The sequence below is a fragment of the Lissotriton vulgaris genome, chromosome 3_1 (assembly GCF_964263255.1).
Source record: "Lissotriton vulgaris chromosome 3_1, aLisVul1.2, whole genome shotgun sequence".
In the NCBI taxonomy this organism is placed as follows: domain Eukaryota; kingdom Metazoa; phylum Chordata; class Amphibia; order Caudata; family Salamandridae; genus Lissotriton; species Lissotriton vulgaris.
In genome coordinates this window covers 84,735,492-84,757,531 of record NC_141689.1, presented here as the reverse complement: position 1 = coordinate 84,757,531, position 22,040 = coordinate 84,735,492, and the positions used below count along the sequence as shown (strand labels likewise).

The 22,040-nt window shown below is 44.2% G+C and overlaps 1 protein-coding gene across 2 annotated transcripts in view; it reads left to right on the top strand.

Annotated features, from left to right (window-relative positions):
• Nucleotides 1–22,040, top strand: part of LOC147725999 (uncharacterized) — a 200,940-nt gene that overhangs the window by 52,735 nt on the left and 126,165 nt on the right. For both annotated transcript variants that reach the window (XM_086960114.1, XM_086960115.1), the window contains exon 2: nt 16,917–17,495. In XM_086960114.1, coding sequence (XP_086816240.1) covers nt 17,253–17,495 — 243 coding nt within the window. In that variant the 5' untranslated portion in view covers nt 16,917–17,252. The remainder of the gene's footprint in view (nt 1–16,916; nt 17,496–22,040) is intronic.

The following is a 22,040-nucleotide window of genomic DNA, read 5'->3' as shown; positions in this document are numbered from 1 at the left end:
AAAAATCTCAGATATCCTATCATATGTATGCAGATGACACGTAAATATACATGAAGATCACCTCCCTTGAGGACATTGACCGAATAAACGAGACATTAAAGAGAGCCCTGAGATGGTTAACAACGAACCATTTGAAACTAAACACCCAGAAAACAGAATTCCTGCTAATCTCACCGACAAGGAGCCAATCTGAAGTTAAGGAATGGACTAAACTGGTGACGGCGCTAAATTGCACCCCGATCCTAGTTAACTCAGCTAAATCACTAGGAATCACGCTAGATGAAAACCTCGACATGAAACAACACATTAACTCAATGGCCAAGAGCGCCCGCTTCCACCTGAATTACTTAAGAAAACTGAAACCCTTTATCTCAGCGAGGGATCTAAAACTGGCTATCCAATCATTAGTGATCTCGAGGATCGAATACGGCTGCACCACATTATCTGGCCTTCCGAAAACATCCACAGCACCACTAAAAGCCTGCCTCAACGCAGCGGCTAGACTAATCACGGGATCGAAGAAATTTGATCACATATCTCCACACCTGAAAGCACTAAACTGGCTACCGTACGAGGCCAGAATTCAAATGAAGATGGCCTGTATTACACATAAAGCGGTTCATCACAACACGCCTAGTTACCTAGCCAAGAAACTTAAGCTATCAGGAGGTAACAGACCTACCAGAAGCACAAAAGAGTTACTATTGCGACCAGCCTTTTTCCACAAGAAAAAGACCTACAACAGAGCATTCTCTGGAGCTGCTCCCAGAATCTGGAACTCACTCCCTCCAAACCTCAGGAAGATTCAAAATACAGCAACATTCAAACGAGAACTGAAGACCCACTTGATGAGTAAATACCCTACATAAAGAAGCCGATGGACTATTGGGATGATCATTTACGCTAACAGAGGGTTGTCCGCGGCATGAAAATTGGAGGATCAATAACTGATATCGAACTGTATTTCCATGGTCAAGCCGAGGCTAGACACGTTTCTGCTACTTCGTATTTTGTGAACCTATAACTACCTCACTTGTCTGTGAACTTATAACTATATCTCACAGACATAATATATGTAACGGCTTTCTCACCCTATTTATTTATCCATCTTATCCTTGACATGCACTGGATTGCCATATAACCCTACCTCATCGAGCTTGTATTGGTACTAGGACACAAGCTAAACCTCGTTCGTCACCTAATGCTAATTGCACAGACACTAGTAATTATATATCTAATCATGTCCTTACGGTATATTACCCTCTACCTCATAACTATTTGTTGTTGTTGTTATTACTGTTACTATAATGTATACCTGTAACTCTTTTCCCTGTTAAGCGCTCTGATACCCACGGGTCTTGTCCGCGCTATACAACACTTTATAGATAAAATAAATAAAATAAAATAAATAAAATAAATATCCAGGTACCAGATCACATTAACATTCTATAGGGTTCACCTAATCCAAGTCTTGCAGGCTTCCATTCACACTCTTAACCACCGTGACACACATATGTAATGGCGGGGACCCCTTCCGTATGCTATCATGGAAGTCAACAGATTACTAGACTGAGTTAAACGTACAGCAGTCCTGGGATATGCCCAGCGCCAGATATTCAATATATTTTTACTCCAAGAAACCCACCTTGTTGGCAACAACTGCCCCTTTTTGGACGAAACGGCTATGACAGAGTATGGCACACAGGGTTTACCCGGAATCACAGGGCGTGGCAATCCTAATGCAACGCAATCTTCCTTTTGTACTTACAAAGACTACTAGTGACCCTCGGGGATGCTTCATGGCCCTAATAGGAACTATTGGAGTAAACTCCATCACTGCTTACCTCAACCCCCACTACAGACTTTATTGCCTCTTTCAGATTTCAGTGCAGTTATGCATCCGGACCATGATACCGCAAACGCCCCATCAGCCACAAGATCCACCCATGCTAAACCTTTAGCAAATTGGGCAAGCACCTTAGGTATATGCGACACCTGGAGAATCTGGCACCCCCAGAGCCAACAGTGGACCCACACCTCTTCAGCACATCATACACACGCACAAATCAACCATGTTTTTATGCCCCCCTTAGACTGTCAGAAAATCAGAGATGTTGCCATCGTTCCTAGATGTATATCTGAACACTCGCCCATACTTTTGAGAGTAGGAGACCCCCGACACACTCCGCCCGATATGGAGGATGAATGCATGGTTCTTCCAAGACAAAGACTTCAAAGAAACTATAGGGACAGAATTCCAACAATATTTTTTCACTAACCAGTTCTCTGTCTCCTCACTGGGCACTCTATGGGAAGTCAGTAGGGCCACTATTGGTGGCTTTGCCACGGGCCGGCTCAAGACCAAACACCTAAACCAGGACTCCTAAATCACTATTTTAGAGTCCCAAGCAAACCTCCTTGAAGGCCGAGTGCCTGGGCAACAGGGTGACTCGCAAGATAGACAGGTTACACTTCTGTGAGACGAGATCAAGCAGATCTCCATGGAAGCTGCTGTGGAGATCTTCTGTAGCCAGGGTATATGAATGGGGGGACAAAAATGGGAAAATCCTACATCATCTGGCCACATATCCCAGGGCTAACCGCATAATCTCGAGTCATGGTCATCTCCCTCTTCTCTGTGCCACCGAAAGGGCTGACCTCGACCTTCTCATTACCCAGGAAGAAATCGACAATGTCATATCACGCACTGCAGAAGGTAAAACTCCAGGCCTGATGGTCTCCCACAGGAGTACTACGCGGCCTTTCGAGAGACACTCGTACCAAATCTCTTAGATCTGTATACCAAAGCTGTTGAGGACAGCTAGTTTCTGCCAGAAACAGATGCCATCACTATTGTGGTGATCCCAAAAACACAACCTCCCTCAGGCAATTGTGCCGAATACTGCCCAATCACCCTCATTAATATGGAGGTCAAAATATTTGCATCTGTCCTAGCCAACCGACTGGGGCTCTACCTAACTAAATTGGTCCACCCTGAGCAATGTGGATTCATGCCACCCCGTGGGACCAGACACTGCCTCAGGCACCTCCATTTAACCTTTGCGAATCACCACTCATTGACCTCCTACTTAGCACTTCTCATTGACTTCGAGAAGGCATTTGATTCCGTAGACCGGCAGTATCTGGAGGACGTACTGGTCAAGATGGGAATAGACCAGCACTTATGCAACCTGGTTAAGATGTTATATACCAGATTGCAGGTGCGAGTGCTCGGTGCTTATTAATGGGGCACTATAGGAGCTGTTTCTTATCAAAAGGGGACGAGGTAGGGTTGCCCCCTCTCGTCTCTCCTGTTTGCCCTGGTGATGGAGCCTCTGCCATGCCTTATACGGTCTGACGAATACATTAGGGGATGGGAATGACCAGGCTCAGACTAAGACAAAATTGCTCTGTACGCGGACGGTGTCCTGCTCTTTCTGGCCGAGCCAGTCCACACTGTCTTCGGGTGCTGCACTTTTTGTTCAAATCTCTGGCCTGCAACTAAATCCCATCAAGACCGTCCTACTCCCGCTTCACATCTCGAGGTACTGCTTTGATTGGCAATCCACGATACCTATTAGAAGACAATCATTTAAATATTTGGGAATCTGGATGGCCGTGCTTCCTGACCTCGCCTGGTCACTTAATGTAACTCCACTGATGTAGAGAGTGCTTGAGGACCTCCACAAATCGCAGACACTACTGCTTAATCCTCTCTTTAAAATGAGGATACTTGCTCTATATCAGTGTTTCCCAAACTGTGGTCCGCGGACCCCCAGGGGTCCGTGACACATTCCCAGGGGGTCCGTAGGCAACAGTTTTAAAAGCACAGAAACATTTCTTGTATAATTAGCAGCTTTCCAACAACAATAAAAGTGTCAAGAGAATGCCAGTGATTAATGTACCTGCTGGAGAGCGAGGAGAGTTTTGTTCAGTGGCAGCTTTGATTTAACTAATGTAGCACAGAGGGTTATTGTGCAAACTGCAAAGAACGTGTAACATGCATCTTAAAAAGTAGCATTTTATGTGCCTAGGTTCGTGGTTACTACTTTTGTCACAGAGATTCCTTTATTGCTGTGCACTTCATAAGTGACAAACGTAATCAAGGAGAGGGACCTATAAAAAGAGCTGCTTGCAAACTGCATGGTACCAGGTAGTAACTTATATTTTGTCCCAGTTATTCATTATCCTGATGCTGCTAAAAAGATATATTTGGGTGGAAATACATTTTTAATGTTAAAGTCAATGCTAGCCACTGTGTTATGCTCAGAATCCTTAGTTTGTGCTTTTCCAGACCAACCACTCTTTAAACATTTTATATACACACTGATTTACATGTATGATTCAATGTCTCTATATGTGTGTGATGTAAGGAGCTCTGACATCCTACAATGCTATGAGAGATGCTATAAAACAAATGAAATACATGTGACAGAGGGGCTATTACTTCAATATAAAATACTAAGGGACAGATGTTCGATCTGTTTTTATATGCGTGAACGGGTTCGCGAACCCGTTTGCACATGCAAAAACCTATTGGGCCATGTACCTATCCTATTTCACGAGTCCCAATTTGTTTGCGCCTCTCTAAATAGGTTTTGCAACTTGCTATTTGGAAGGGGCATTCCTTTCCAAATAGCGAGTCTCAAAACCATGTACAAATGTTTTGGGGTCGCAAAACAGTCACAACTACCACCTACTTCAAGTAGATGGTAATGCATTTGCAAATGGGAAGGGGTCCCCAGGGGACCCCTTCCCCTTTGCAAATGCATGCAATAAAAAATTTTAAGGTCAGGCAGTGGTCCCAGGGACCTCTGCCTGCCCTTAGAAAATGAAACGAAAACGTTTCATTTTCTTTTTTTTAAAATTCATGGTAAACAGGCTGCATTTTTTTTAATACTGCTTTATTTAAAAGCAGTCCGAGACATGGTGGCCTGCAGAGCCCAGCAGGCCACCATCGCTGGGAGGGCTGGCATTCCCGATGGGCTCGCAAATTGCGAGAGGCTCATTAATATTAATGAACCTCGCAATTTGCGACCCCATTGAGAATCCCAAACAGTGTTAAACACACTGTTGTACATGTCATTTAGCGACTCACAATTTGCCACTCGCAATGTGTCGCCAATTGTGAGGCGGTAAATGAAATGGTCGTACATGTGGCACCAAAATCCTTAGTACTTTGAGCATTTGTTTTGTGTGCACACGTGTGTATTTGTTTCGGATTACTGTTTTAATGTTTGAAATTTAACTCATACAAATTGCTTGGGGGTCCCCGGCTTCCAGTGGTGACTCAATGGGGGTCCTCAGGAGTCAAAAGTTTGGGAACCACTGCTCTATATAATTCAAAATACCCTATTTCAGTTTCCGCAGACTTGGTTCAAAGAACTGGACAGCCTGATCACTAAATTCCTTTGGGGAAGGGGAGTCCTCGCATGGCCCTATTCCGGTGCCGGATCCCATCCTTTGACGGGGGCATGGTCATGACTAACTTATACCTGTACTATATGGCAACCCGCCTAGTTACGCTACACAACTGGTTTCCCTGAGGCTGGTATGACCCGGCATATAGGGTAGAGCTGAACAACCTGGACCTACCGTATGATGTGCGGGGGCCTATCCCCAGAACCTTTTCCTGTGGTGACACAAGCGGTTCTCCTGGCCTGCCATCCAATGGTCGAATAGGTTGACACAGTACACACCGCTTTGGCAGGGCTCCTGGCTCAGAGAAGTCAGCAAATTAGAGGAATACTGGGCCTGGGATGTCATTGCCATTTCACAGCTTGGGGGACATATGGACCGGTGACCACATGCGCTCTTTTCAAGATTTGCAGACCCGGTACTCCCTACACACCTCACAATTTATATATATATATATATATACCTGGAACTGCGGCACACCCTCCATATACACATACCAAATGGCACCTCACTACCAGAATACAGTCCCCCTGAGGCGCAAACCATGACGGGTAACCTGGGAAAGGGAGGAGTCTCTTGTATTTACTGCTCCCTAACAAACAACACTTCAAATACGTTTGGTCGATTTAGGAACCGGTGGCCGGGATGGATCGGGCCTCTTGAGGAAGAGGACTGGAGAGACGCATTGATGGCACTCCAAACAGTCACTACTAGAGCCAGGCTCTATCTGGTCCAATTGTACTATTGACACGCTGCTTATCTAACACCAAAATGCCTTTATAGCGGGGTCTGAAATCAACCGCATCATGTACACGCTGCGAACAAGACCACACAGATTTCTTTCACATGGTATGGGCTTGCCCTGTCATTGTACGGTATTGGGACTCCATAGAAAAATAAGTTACCAAGGGTTCTGGGCTGGGAGGTCCCACACAATCCATTGAATGGGCTCTTGGTTATCACAGATGGATTAGACTGCTCTAGAGTTGACAAGCTCTTTCTGAAACCCGCCATGGTGGAGGCTAAGAGGGACATTCCTGCTAGCTGGATGAATCCTGTCCTACCCACCATGATGCAATGGCGCAGAGAGGCGGACTGGTGCGCAGCACAAGAGAAGCCTATGTACGAGACTAAGGGATGCCCGAAGAAACATCGTAAAATTTGGGATAAATGGCTGGCGCAGATTGAATAAAAATACCTTGCTTCAGGAACTGCTAACGCCATATAGGTTGTTACAAGATTATTTATTGCAAATGTGTCTTTTATATATATGCTCCTCCCCCAGTAGGAGGTGACCGTTGCACCTCCCCCTGTACCAAGCTCAGGATAAGGGAGGCCACGCTTTCTCCGTCGTTGCCTCAGACTGTGCCTGAGTCCCCTAATCTCAGGCACAGCTCCCTAATCCTGAGCTTGGTCCAGGCGAGGTGAGGCAATATCCCATGTCACGAAGGGTGAGAATAACACCATCTGACATGGAGGAATAGAGAAAAATATATATCCTTTATGGTTTAATTTGATCACTTTATTGATGGTTGATATAATTTGTAGCACGCACAAGCAGTGACAAAAATATTTTCTAAGAACAGGGGCCCTGATGAAGCCGTAGGAGGTGTTTTGTTCCCCTTTTTGGCAGAAACATGTCGGCCCACTTGCAGCTATTTGTTTAAACTGCATCCTTTTGCACTGTTCCTGTTTTTAATACGAAAGAAACCTACAGTTATTAAAGTTTTTCACTGGATGTTCTCTATTCTAATTTGAATCTCAAATTTTTTCACTTTGTTTTACTGCACTTTAATCCCATTGAGTGATCCCACGCATGGTCTACCGAGTGACTGCGGGCTTTGTTCCCTGTCCTTGAAGGTGGGGTGTAAGGTATCTCAATGACTTAGAGATGCCCCATCCCAACCTTTTGGATGACCAAATGATAATACTATAAGATCACTTACAGGACATTGATGGGAATCCATCTCTGGACCTTGGATCTCACCCACTTTTGCTGGGAAGAAAATGCGTTGGGTAGTATATTTGATGTAGGACTCTTTAGATTTTCCAACAAGCACCTGTAGGGCTTAGAGTCTTAAGAGATGAGAGTATTTATCTAACTCTCTTATTAGACCCCCAAGTTTTGTGTGTTGAACACTTAACATCTAATGGCACCAAAAATATATTATGCTTTATGTAGCACTATCCCGAACGTGGGTAGCGTCACCAAATGCACTCAATGAAGAAAAGTTCCAAAATGTTATGGGTTTGTGACAATAAAGATTCATTGAAAAAAGTTTTTTTGTTTTTGTCGTTGTATTCACATCATTTAGTTCGTCAAGTTTCAAAAATCATAATTCATTTTTTATAATTCATTTTCAATTGTCCAATGCATTTCGGGCCATGGGCCCTTCATCAGGGGATTAAATGTGCTGCCAACAAAGGATAATACACAAAAATTAATATATGGAGTAATTCATTGCAAACGTTGTGAAACATATCATAATTATATATATCGACATTGTCTTTACTTAATTCAAGTCATTACAACTTGTATGGTGTACCTTATAACCCACGTGGTTAGAAAAACACTTTTCCATATCTTTTCACTCATTTGCGATACGTTAAATCAAAGACTCAAGCACTGGTAGGCATCTTTGTGATGTTAGTTTAGTGGGATGGTGCCGAATGCGGTTGTTTTATGGGGGAAACAAAACGAAGCGTGGCTTCAGGATATAAAGTAGTCCAAATTGAATACCAATGGTACGCAATAAGTTGTATGCGTCCTACCTTGGAGCCAGCTATGAGTAAGCTGGAAAGTCTCACATGTCAAAATAACGATATCCTAATAAAACTGGAAGTAAAATCAATCTACAGCGTAATGCAGCACGGAAGGTGCGTGATCGAGGCATCATGCCCCTGCTATTAAGCAGTTTTGAAAGTGTCGTACCGTATCAGCGTGTGTCACGCGAGGTTCCACAATATCAAATGAGATGTGTCTGAAAGAAAAAGAATGTGCAATATAACCGTAGGCACTTTAAAAGTCATCGCCCTGATAATCTAAGTCCTGCCTGGAGAGTGCATGTATCATGGCCGGTCAGGGTTACTTACCGGGTGGATCGCGTGTGGTCGGCTCGCAAAAAGGTTTCACAAGGTTCTGCTGTGGGTAGCGGGATGGAATGCGGAAATTCCGACTGTCTGTACGTAATCAAAGCCACATGACTGGTACCGTCACGTGACTCGACAGTGAAGAAATACTTCACGCATCCAGAGTGAGACAAAAGACAGACTATGGACGGTGAAAAACACACCGTTCTCAGATTCATGATGTCGCTATTTATACGTTAAAAAGATATGAAAAACCGTGAATGAATCCGTATTAACATAGAAATGCGGGGTTCAAGGATTTTTGAGTCGGGGCTGTCAACTAGGAATACGTGGGTCGAAAAGGTGTCAGACAGGGACATTAAGCACTGAGAACATGTCCAAGTAATGTGTACCTGTATGAAGCTAATAGTCTATGATTGAAAATCAGGTCAAGTATCACTATCAGTATATATATGAAATACCGGTTTAGAATAAAAACGTCAATAAATTGCAGAGAAAGAATTTTTGAAAAAAATCTGCGTTAACAGTGTGTGTACTTCATCACATCAATAGATAATATTTTCATGTTGTCTATTTACAGAAAACAATTCAAATCCAACCGATCATTAAGTCCTTTAGGTTGAATCGTGGTTAGACGGTTGATCCAGAATATCTCGCGTCTAAGTAAATGTTGACAATTGTCTTTTCCTGGTAGGATGCTTGGTTGTTCCAAAACAAGAAACCTGAGCTGGCTTGGAGTATGATTGTGGGTGTTGAAATGTGCCGCCAATGGTGATTTTAGGCTCTTTGTTCGAATGTTACTTTTATGTTCCGTCAGTCTTGTTTTTATTTTTCGTTCAGTTTTGCCAACATAGGCCAAGCCACAAGGGCATTTGAGCATGTAAATTAAATTGCGGCTGTCACAAGTGGGGGATACTTTTAATTTAATAGCTGTTCCTTGGCTGGGATGTCGAAATTCATTGCCTTTGATGATGGCATTGCAGTTCCCACAGTTATAGCATGGTAAAGTGCCTTTGTATGTGAATGGTTTCAATTCACTTCTTTTGTTGAGTATTTCTTTCAAATTTCTTGTCCGCTGGTATGCAAACCTAGGTGGAGTAGAAAAAATGCCATTAAAGTCTTCTTCAAGTGCCAGTAATGGCCAATGTTTGAGTATGATTTTTTTGATGCGATAGCTTTCTGTGGAGTTCTTGGATATAAATGCTGTTCTTTCTTGTTGTTTGATATTTTCTTTGGTTTTCAACAGAGATGATCTATGCATGATTGATGCCTTGGCGGTTGCTCGATTGAGGATATCAGTTGGATAACCTCGCTCCCGAAATTTGTCAATGATTTTCTGCATGTTTTCATTGTATATTTGGTCAGAAGACGAAATCCTCTTAACTCGTAATAGTTTGCAATACGGAAGATGTTCTTTGAGTGATGGTTGATGAAAACTTTGAAAATTTAGTAAATTATTTGTATCTGTGGGTTTGGTAAATACGGTAGTTTCAAGTTTGCCTTGCTTGTTTTCAATCATAACATCCAAAAAGGATATTTGTTGAGTCTGTATGTTGTGGGTGAATTGAATTCTATCATTGACCTTGTTTAAATCAGATATTGCGTCAATTAGAGTTTCTTTTGATCCTTTCCAGAGAATGAATATGTCATCTATTTACCTTTTGTATAGAATTAAATTATCTGTCCATGTGTTCTTGTTCAGTATATGTTCCAGTTCATATCTGTGCATGAAAAGGTTCGCGTACGCCGACGCCGCGCAATTTCCCATGGCTGTGCCTGACTGAAAATAACTATGGTACAACGTTAAGTTCAATGGCTCCAAGAGAAATATCATGACATTTTCTTCCATTTCAGTTAGCATAAGAAATGATGCGACTGCTTAAATCCCTAAATTATGGGGAATTGAGGTGTACAAAGATTGTACATCTATGGTACAAAGTAGCATCTCCTTCGTGTATATGGTAGCGTGCTCTTCCAGAGAAAGTTAGTTGTATCCTTAATTTTTGTGTATTATCCTTTGTTGGCAGCACATTTAATCCCCTGATGAAGGGCCCATGGCCCGAAATGCATTGGGCAATTGAAAATTAATTATAAAATATGAATTATGATTTTTGAATCTTGACAAACTAAATGATGTGAATACAACGGCAAAAACAAAAACTTTTCTCAATAAATCTTTGTCACAAACTCATAACATTTTGGAAATTTTCTTCATTGAGTGCATTTGGTGACGCTACCCACGTTCGGTATTGCGCTACATAACGCATTGACTGTTCCTTTAGCCCTCAAAGGATTACCAAATAGCACCTACAGACCTCTCAAGCAAATTCTTACCCTCCATTTGAACCAGGAGTGCGATTGTTCTACCACAACATAATCACCAAAAATATATTCTCATATTACAACAAACAGATAAAGCCAAACACTGTTAGACCCCCCATTGACCTAATTATAGTTCATCATGCCAACAGCGAGAATACTGCTCATATTCCATCACTTGCTCCGAAGCAAACTCGGAGCAAACATGCCTGTTCTACCCCTGCTAGGCCGGGGACAGTAGTGCCCAGCCAAGTAAGACAGACAAACTGAGCCTCCAACAGTAACTTGCTTTAATAGATACTCACTGCTCGAAACTAGGCAAGAGTAGGATTAGGAAATACAAACACAAGATGCTCCCCATGAGACCCAGCCGAAAGCTAGTAGAAGGGAAGTTGACACCCAGACTGAGAGTACAGAAATGTACGCACACATGGTAGCCCTACATCAAAGACTAGATATTATCCAAGAGGAGATAAAGGCCCTTAAGGAAATAGCTGGAAACCATCCACCTCGAACTATGCACATTTTAAATGAAATAAGTTAAACACAAGGGAACAGCAAACCCACAAGAGGCAAAGCCACCTTTAACCAGACTGCAGGAATAGTAGATAGGTGTCTACCTAGATCTTTTTCTACCCCTGCCCTAATGCAGGCTGTATATAATAAGAACCCTTCGGCTCGGAATACTGTCCATCAACCTCATCAGCTAATTACCCTAATTACTCCACTAACTTGGAGATACGGCCTAGAATACCCCTCTCTTCGCAGTATGGGGCACCCAACATCCATTTTTCTGATATTCACGCATCAAATGGGCCAAATTGTAGGGGTCAAGAAGGGCAACGCCAGAACTTCAGACCAGGCCGGGGGGGGGGGGGGGGGGGTGAGGGACAGGCAGGCAATATCCAAGGGAACCTTATCCAATACCGCAACATATAACTAGACCTAGGGAGAACATGTATAATATCTTCCTGACAAATGTCCCAAGCTTAAGCAATGAAACCAGAGAAGACGAAGAGTCCCTAATAAATAAAGTGACACATTGGATTAGAAACAAAATCCAATGTCTCTCTATAATAAGATCTGACCTCACAAAAGCCGAACGTCTCCGACAAGAAACAGGGAATCTGGAGGTTATAAAATTAGCCTTCCATTCCAAAACTATTGCATATAATCTGATAACCATGAACTTAAGAACACATTCATTTTTTGAATCAAAAATCAGCTTTAGACAAACAAAAACACCTGCAGCAGAAAGAAATAGCCCATTCTTAGCCCTTGACTGAACACAGAATTTAGAATCAGTCGATTGACTGCATGTGCAGATTGGTGGGATCTCGAATAATGAAAGCATACGTAGTCACATTAATCTGAAGTCTCCGTAACTAGAGCGGGATTTCCACTTTTTAAAAAATGTTTACTCGGGTAAAAACCACCTACACGTCCCCGCAAACAATCTCTATGAACACTGACATCCATAGAAACAGTACTATAAGCGAAACCCTCGATAGGCCGTCCTCTGATGTAGCTCCCGGTATTTTAAAGATGTTGTCCTGGAACATAGCTGGACTTTGCCAAAAACTTTCTGAACCAGACTGGCAGGACTATGTCAACAACTTTGATCTATGCCTTTTCCAGGAATCATGGGCGGTAGAGCCCCTGCCCAAACTAGGCTACAGAACCTTTTATGTAGGGGCCATACTATCGAAAAGAGGAAGACCCTTGGGCGGGCTGATCATTTGGGTTAAAATCACTCTAAACACCATTCTAGAGATAGTGAACTCTTTGAAAGCTGACATTTGAAAATAGGCCTCACATGCACCTCTTTAATATATACTTAAGGCCAAGGGAGTGTACAAATGAATGCATTGGGTATCCAAGAGCTAGAGGAAGTGTTAGATAGCATTGAGCCAAATGGAGTTGTCCTTGTGGACGACGACTTCAATGGCTGCTATGAACTTATGACTGGAATGGACATGATCTTCCATGAGGAAGATTTGGCCAGAGGATTTCCTTTACTGGAAACAATTAAAAAGGTGGTGTGCTTCACTTCAGCAACCCAAATTTTACACTTTATGATAGAAAGAGGGCTAACGGCATGTAACAGGCGGTTCCTTTAGGACATTGGGTGTTCAAACACTTTCTCTAGAAAAAATGCTACCTCCCATATTGATTATGTAATGGTAAGCAGTGCACATTGGGCCACATTCAGGACTTTAAGATTGACAAAAGAGGGGAGAGCGATCACTTCCCATTATGCCTAGACCTCCTGAGGAGTTGGTCTGCCAAACATCCATCGTATCCAATAAACCAGAGAGAAGGGAATAGACATCCATCAGTAAGTAACAATCGGAGAACTGTCAAATGGGCAACAATATTAGACCAGGTTGAGCCCCTCACATATATAATGACTTCTGCGAGTTACTAACAGGTTACGCAGAGTCACGCCCAGGGTCTACATTAACTCAAATTCACCCAAAAATGTCAGAGACTATAAAAACCCAGTTAACCAAAGTCTAGAGGAGCGTTAATAAACCAAGTCTGAGACCAGAGTCTGCGAACCCATGGTTCAATAAAGAAGGTGCCAGGCCTAAACGTAGACTCATTGGAGCTCTCAAATCCAAAAATGTAAATGAGATTAGAAAGGAAAGAGTCGATTACAAAAATGTATGAAAGACTGCCCTTAGGGAATGGAAGGATGCTAGTTGAAGTGATCGCATTATAGCTGCAAAAACCAGAGACCAATTTAAGTTTTGGAAATTACTAGCACAGGGGAATAAAGAAAGTAAGGGGACCACTGACCTTATCCTAGATCCCTGGGCATGACAGAGGCATTTTTCCAGTCTCTATGCCGCACCAGACGTGCTGGGCCCAAACTCGCACGTTTTTACAGAAGGGCCCCTGCTAGAAGCAGATATTACACACCTTCAATTTAGCTTAAAGGATACTGAGCAAGCTATAGCCACCTTAAAGCCGTCAAAGGTGCCTGGTCCAGATAAAATTCCCGGTGACCTTCTGAAACATGCCCCAGACTTATGGGTACCATATGTGAACCAATTGTGCTATGTAATAGCCAGGGGAGAGCCTATCCCAGAATCCTGGAAGGGGGCTGAGATCGTCCCTATCCACAACAAGCATTGGCATAGCCAATAGGTCTCGCTTTTGGGACCTTCTAAGTAGTTATGCAGCACAATATCCTTGGTGCAACAACATCAACTGTTGCGTGGCTAAACACTTATAAGGTTCCAAAGGCAAGACCTATTGGCTATGCCAATGCTTGTTATTTTTTGTTCTTGGGGGAAACCGGGCTAGTGCCAGGAGGGTCAAGGGTGAGTGCCAGGTAAGGGAAGGGTGAGTGCAAGGGGTGAAGGGTAACTGCCAGGCCGAGGGGATGAAGGGCTAGTGCCATGGAGGTGATGGGTGAGTGTCAAGGGGGCGAGTAGTGAATGCCAGGAGGGACATGGGTGAGAGTAAGGGAGGTGAAGGATATGTGCCAGGGAGTGGAAGTATGAGTACCGGGAGGGTCGAGGGTGAGTGTCAGGGAGGTGTCACAGAGAGTCAATGCTGAGTGCCAGAGAGGGAGAAGGGTGAGTGCCAGGTGCGAGGAGTGACTGCCAGGCCTGAGGTGTGAAGGGTGAGTGCCAGGGAGGTGAGGGGTGAGTGACAGACTGCAAACAGTAGTGAGCTGGGGTCTAGAAGGAGGTGCGGATATCATCACCCAGTGTGTGCCAGGCTGGGACGCATCAGTGCCAGGCCAGATGTGGGTTGATGCAAGAACCTCTGAAAGGCGGGTGCCAGGTCACTCGTAACCTTAGTACAGGAGTGGGGTGTGCAGGAGAGAGTAACATCTTCAAACAAGAAACTATTCAAAATCCTGAAAACTCCACTTTATGGGCTTGCAACCTTATGTGGAAAATAATTAGCAAATGAATGGGCTTCTGTAGCGGATTTGCAGCTTGTTACAGCAACTTATTGAGATAACTTTTGAATTGCAAATAAGTTAAAGCTAACACAATTTGAATTAACGATAAGATTCGCAATAAACTAGAGACAAGTTAAAAAAGCACCCCAGTATTGAACCGAGGATACAGAATAATAAAAATGGGGGCAATATTGGTCTCCATTTCACAGCTGACAGCCAAAAAAACAGGGTGTTGTGGAGGACTCGGATTCTGGGTGAATCAGAATTGTGTGTGTGGTTATGAGTGTGTGTGTGTGTGTGTGTGTGGTTATGATGGGTGTTTGTGGTTGTGTGTGTTCGGCTGTGGGTGTGTGTGGTTGTGTGTGTGTGGTTGGTTGTGTGTGTGTGTGGTTGGTTGTGTGTATGTGGTTGTATGTGAGTGTGGCTGTGTGTGGTTGTGGTGTGTAAGGTTGTGGGTGGTTGTGGTTGTGTAAGGGTGTGGGTGTGGTTGGGTTGTGTGGTTGTGTGTGTGGTTGTGTAAGGTTGTGGGTGTGTGTGGTTGTGTAAGGGTGTGTGTGGTTGTGTAAGGTGGGTGAGTGTGGTTGTGTAAGGTTGTGTGTGTGTGTTGTGTGTTTATGCGTTGGTCGTGAGGAAAGGCTAGGCAGGGAAGGGGGTTTCTACAGAGGAGGAGGGCTGCGTGGGAGCGGGTGGAGGAGCATGCTGTAAGGCTTACTGAGCCATGAAAGAAAGGAACAAGCAATTAATGACCCGTGACTGAGGAGAAAGATGTCGGCTGAGGCGCGTGCACGCTCGCGTGAACGCAAGGCTGTAGCCAGTCAGCAGCATTTTGAAAACTCACCTACTAAAGTCTCTCCGAGCAGCGCATGCGCGCTGACTCAGCGAAACCTAAAAAGGGTGGTAGGGACGATCCAGCATATTACAGGCCTATTAGTTTGATAGACATTACCCAAAAGATGTATGCCAAACAGATCTTGGCCAAGCTAAATGCTTGGATGGAAGAGAAAGACCTTGCCAGGCTGGATTTAGACCGAAAATAAGCACAATTTACCAAGTATTCAGACTATTTAGTGTAGCCTGGATGTACACCAAGATAAAACATGGACATCTATATGTTGAGTTCATTGACTTGAAGGCAGCTTTTGACTCTATCCCACAAGACATTTTATGGAAACCGTTCCAGAAGCTGGGAGTCTCGGAGGAGATTTTATACCAGATTGTAAGGCTTTACAATGGGAATTTTGGGGTTTTGAGCCTTTTTTAGATGAGATTGAAAGACAAATGGCAAAGTCACTTTATATGAAGTTTAGATATGAGATACTCCAAGTTAATGTTTACACAGCCAAATGGGCACAGTCTCAATTGATGGCTAGAGATCCTAAATGCTAGCTGTGTTTACTAGGTGTAAAGAGGACATTGCGCATGTTCTATTCTTTAGTGACCATAGGCAACCCCTAGACGTAGGTAGATCAAGCCCTTGTGTAGAAGTCTGAATATTAGCAGCTCTCAACCCATTGTATTTGGCTTCAGTACTTTTTTGTTGGCTGCTAGTCACATAAGAAATAAGAACGGGCTAACATTTTAAGAGTTCTAAAGGAAATTTTTAAACTTAAAAAAATAATAATAATGTTTTGCTCTTTTTTAACATTTGTTATGGTTTTAGATTGAATTATCTAATTAATTTAACAGCACTGAAGTTCAAGTTGGTACTGCACAGGTTAATGGAATAGTTATCTTTGTACAGTATTGGCAACAGTTTTTAATGAAATCATGTTATTAGTGTCAAGACCAAAAGTAGAAAACCCAAATTGTACATACGTCTTGCTCTTAAGTTTTCAGCTATTAAAAAAATTGTTTTTAAAATGTCTGTACTAGATGGGTCAATATTGCAATGTGTATAAAGATCTTTTTATGATACTTTGATGATTCTTTTGAATCGAATACAGATTTTTTGATTTGATTATATGTAACATTGTGACGTCCTATAACTGCTGTAACACACCGCAATTGATTACTGCTGGCTTTTCCTATTTTAAAACCAATAAAATTAATTCTAAAAAAACATTCTTTAAGGTTATTGAACTACTTTTTATCTAGTTTTAATATTTAGTGTTTTTCCTTCTGAACAGAACATGTGGAAAACTCACAATTTTTTTCTTTTTGTCATCAGGAAAGGACTTGAAGCTGCATTGCAAGGTGGAGGTGTGCGGCAATCAAACTGGCTTTTGTAAAGTGGTAGCATATTGTCCAAAAAGTTGTGTTAAAAGTACTTTATCCGATTTAACAGTGGATGACACATGAAAAGTTACTGAAACTCTTGAACTCTTCCCACAGAACCCTTTCCTGAAGTCTAGCATTTGTACCATCTCACTGATGGCTAGCAAGAAACAGTTGACTGAATAGCCAGTGAACTTTAACCGGGGACTTTGCTTGTGACTTTTTGACTGTGCTTCTGATCCTTCCGCTGAATAAAGCGGACCCTCAGTAGAGTTGAACTGCAGTACTGATGTCCACTGAAAACATTAATATTGGTGGAACTTCCTCCATTATGACTAGCCAAGAACACATTGATTCTGCTGGAACTGAACCTGTTCTGGCGTTCAGTGAGAACCGTAAGAAACTGGATACTTTGAGTGCTACTGTTCCACATCTTACTATTACCTGCCTGTCATCCCACAAACCTAATGCTGATTCACCCAATCCCAATACATCCCAGTATCTGGGTGCCAGTCCTATTGCTGTGAAATGGGTAAGTTGCTTTATTACTTATGTTATTGAGGAATTTAGACTGCTGTAACAAGAATGCTAGTTTAGTATTGCTCCCACCGAAACGCGTCAACGCAGAAAGTTGTGTTAAATTTATATGGGGACAAGGAGCATAGAGACCAGAACTAATTGTCCTTTACCTTGTTTACATTAGCTTCAAATTAACTCTGTAAAGGCACATTTTCACTGCCCTGTATATGCTCCTTCAATGCGGTATTGTTTTTCAATTATGAGATGTCTATTGTAATAATCATGTATTTTCAATAGAGTTGTTCGAAGTGTGATAGTGCTGATTGAGTGTTATGGCAATCGGTGTTTTGAGTTAAACATAGAACATTAGTTCAAAGGGAATCTTTACAACTACATTGTTGATTTTGGTGCTTTGTACCTTTGGACTTTGAGCCCCTCTCCTTGTTTTTGTGGTATATTTTATTTTTATTTATTTTTAGAGTTTTCTATAGCGCGAACTTGAACCGATTAGGTTATCAGAGCGCTTTACATAGCACAGGTTTCGTTACATGTTAACACAGCAGTTTACATAGAATCAGTTACGTTGCACATGTCAGTAACTTGAACCGAATAGGTTATCAAAGCGCTTTAAATAAGACAGCATTCGATGTCCAGTGCCCTCCTCCGCCGTGTAGCGGGGGACCACTTCAAGCCCTCCGAAGTCGTCGAGCTGTCGGGACTAGGCTCCTGGAATGTCCAGTGCCCTCCTCCACCGTGTAGCGGGGGACCTCTTCCAGCCCTTCGAAATCGTCGACCTGTCGGGACTAGGCTCCTGGAATTTCAGCTGTCCCTTTACAACTACTTTGTTTGAAGTCATGACGGAGGTCTCAATCCCAGCAGCAACCAAGTAAGCTCTCTGTCTCCAAGTTTCTCTCCGCGCTTGATGATAGTCTAGTATTATGGATTTAGGTGGCTCGCACTGGTCATGTCACGTGACAAACTTCAGGAAACCTCGTTGTTTTGAAAGATTTTCTCAAGGCCATAAATTCCCCCAGCACAATTTTTCCATCTTAATTCTAATGCGTGGAAATAGCAGGATTGGTTAACCCTGTAAGTCCTGTGGAGGGAGGATGTGTGCTTTAATCCCCTCTATCTCCCAGGCAGATAGGGAATACAGAGATGTTTTTTCAGTGCGGTGACCCAACTTGGGCGCCATTTGGGGGTCAGGCAGAATAATGTACGTCTGGGGCCGTGTTGGTTCGGCTGCTTTTCCCATTTCTGACCTCGTTCTGCTCTTGGTGCTGGGTCCAGGGCGATGCGGGGGGCTCCGCCGTCCTTAGTGGGGATCTCGTAGGGCCCTCAGCAGGAGATTTCGCGCTAAATGGCAGAAGTCCGGCCTGTCCCGGGCGCCGCCATCTTAGGGTCAGGCAGCTGGGGGGGAACAGATGTCGCTGGGTGGCCCCCGCCCGCCGGCATGCGATACCTCCTCACCGCTATCGTGAACGGGAGCAGCAATCTTTCTTCCGGTCCCAGCGGCTGGGTTCCAGCTTCCCCAGTGCTGCCGCCAGCCTCGAAGGGTCCCCTTACTGCCTGACGCCAGCCTCGACAGTCGCGGGCGCCATCTTGTCGCCTGCAGATCTCACGAGCAGGGAGAGAGGTAAGAACCCCAATTTTCGGCCCTTCTGGGCCCTTCTAGGCTCCGTCGACCCTCTTAAAAGGGGCACCGGACCTTCATGCGCAGACTGTGGCGCTGGGTTCCAGGATCGCTGGCCAGGATCGATGTTTATGGAGGGCGACCGCGGAGGAGCTCCGGGGCTCGCCTCCCTCTACATGCTTAGCCCCGCCCCGACTCTCTCGTTGTGCTGTAAAGGTGTCCCTCCTGTTTTGCCTGATTGTTCTACCAGTCTAGGAGCGAGTAAGTCAGCATAATATGTCGAGTAGAACTCCACCGGGAGTCCATCTATACCTGGCGTCTTATTTCTGACCATTTCCTATTACTAACATGGTTTTTTTCTTTTACAAAATATTGTTTGTTTTGGAATGGAAATTCTGAGATAAATCACGATGTCCCTTTTTAGATTGGCCTGCAACAGCACATGCACTCTTGCTTGCGAGACATAATAGTTTTCTGTAAATGGCTTGAAGCCCGCATCAAGAATGTCCGAGAAGCCGTCCGACACATGGAAAAGGTTAATCCATCAGCAGACCTAGGAGGTGTAGGAGGAGACCTTCTTTAGTTTCCGAGGATTAGTGCTGCTGAATCCTTCAAAAATGTACCAGGTGCTCCGGGACACCTAGCTACAGAAAGCCTCAACCTTAACATCAGGGTATGGGCTATTCTGTTTTTGCCCAAATGCTCATTTGGGCATATGTATGTTGAAGTGTAATGGGCTAGAATCATAAACATTTATCTACAATTTGCATACATATCCTACGCTTTTTTTCCTGAGACTGTGAAACTATGAAGAGAAGTTTCAATATTAAATATATTACTTACCCCTTCACACAAAATATATCTGTAAGAAGGGGCCTCTTTTTGACATGGTTATCAAACAACTTTTTGCCTGGAAAATGGTGGTGTTTCGATTGTTAGTGCACAGGGCTCCCACCAACCAGGTCCTCTGTGCCAGTGCTCCTTCCCTAAAACTGTACCATGATTGGCACTTCTGACCCCCCTGTAAGTCCTTAGTAGATGGTACCCGGGAACCTAAGGCATTGGGACTGAAGAGGGTCCTCTAGGGACCTTTCTCCTAGGCAGTGCAAACTGCCACTACAGGCATGTATGCCTTGATGCAGACAAAAACCACAAAGTTGACATGGCACACTTCTTGCGTGGCATGCCCAGCACCACTTCCCAGGGTATAGGTAAGTCACCCCTCCAGCAGGCCTTACAAGCCCTAAGGCAGGATGCACTATATCTTAGGGGTGGGCATATCTGCATGAGTAGTTATGCCTCAACAATATCTAAGTTTAGTCTTAAATATTGTAAGCGCCTTTGAAGCCATAGGGTGTACATGGGCTGGAAGCTCGACAACTCAAGTTCACTACCACCATGATGGCTTCACTGAACACAGGAGTGTCTAGTACTGAACAACTCCTCTCAAACCCACACTGATGCCAGTGTGGGATTTAGTGAAACATGTACAAAGAGAGCACCTCAGAGGTGCCCCCTGAAAATTACCAACACTGGTATGGTTTTACACAGACTTTAGGCAACCTGCCACCACCAGACATGATTCTGGACAACTGGGTCCAGAGCCCCTGATCTCTGAGGCCAGAAACAAAGCATATCCTGGGTAGAGGTGTCACACCTCCTCACCCAGGATGAGCATAGTGCTCAAGAGGGAAGCTTCAAAGACTTGCCGCCTTTGTAATGCAACCCCAGCCTCTGCTGCTAGCCACAGCTGGCTACCCCCAGTTCAAACCCCCAGAAACGGCGGGAAAACTTAGTAACAATAGGAGTTGTGCCCCCCTTCGCCAGCTCTACCCCTCAGGTACTGGAGGTGAAGTGAAGCACATTTTTCAGTTCCCAATATCTTGAAGATGGTGGGACTTAACCAATCAGGGCTAGAGCTATGCCCTCTTCTCTCAGGAGGGCAGCATATCAGTGGGTATAGACACCCCAGGTAAGGAGCACTTTGGTCCCTACATGTTACTCCCATGTAACACTCCTAAATCTAGTATTTAGGTGGCTCTATCAGACCCTGAAATCAGAATGCTGTTGACCTAAGAAGAGCCTGCCACTACAGCGTCACACCAGCAGAGAAGACTGCAGACACAAACTGACTTGGCCCCAGCTGTACGGACCTGGCTGCATCCCTTGATGATCCTGCGCCAAAAGAAGACTTGTCCTGCAGCCCAGCGACCTCCAAAGCCTTGGGATTCCTGCCTGCCTTGGACAAAGACCAAGATCTTCATGGACAGTGAGCCTGTCCAGAAGAAACCAACTTTAACGAAAAAGAACTTGGCCCTGAGGAATAACCTCCGTACCCACCTCTGCAGCCTACGGCCGCAGCCAGAGTCCAAGTGGCCCAGCAGTCCTGCAAAGATTCCCCAGCGCTTCTTATCGAGAGTCCACCGTTGGGTGACCCCTGCCAGACCCTTCCTCGAAGCCTGCTGCTTGAATCTGAAGACTCCCCCTAACCATGACTTGCCCAGTAATCTGCTCCTGACGCCAAAAGACTCCCATGCACCAAAGCCCATCAGTCTTTGGGAGCTTGACCAATGATGTCCCTACATCCCCTAGCATTAGAACCTACCTGGGCACCTGTGGGTTTCCTTCATGCAGCCTCCTGGCCAGCGCCTGCATCCTTTTTCCAAAACCAATCTCCCCCATGTGTGGTGTTGACTTGTGGCCCCTTTACTTACCATAACTCCAGGAGATCGATCCCTGACTCCGCTTTACTCTCCAGTGAGCAGTGCATCTTCAGCCACCCCCAGTTTCTATTGGTTAAAAATGGATGATCTGATTCCGAATTTGACCTCACCACCCGACCGCCACTGTGCATTCTTTTTTTTTCACAACCAATTTTATTGAGCAAATGAGCAATAACAACGTGGCACCCCCAAGGCCGGAGAT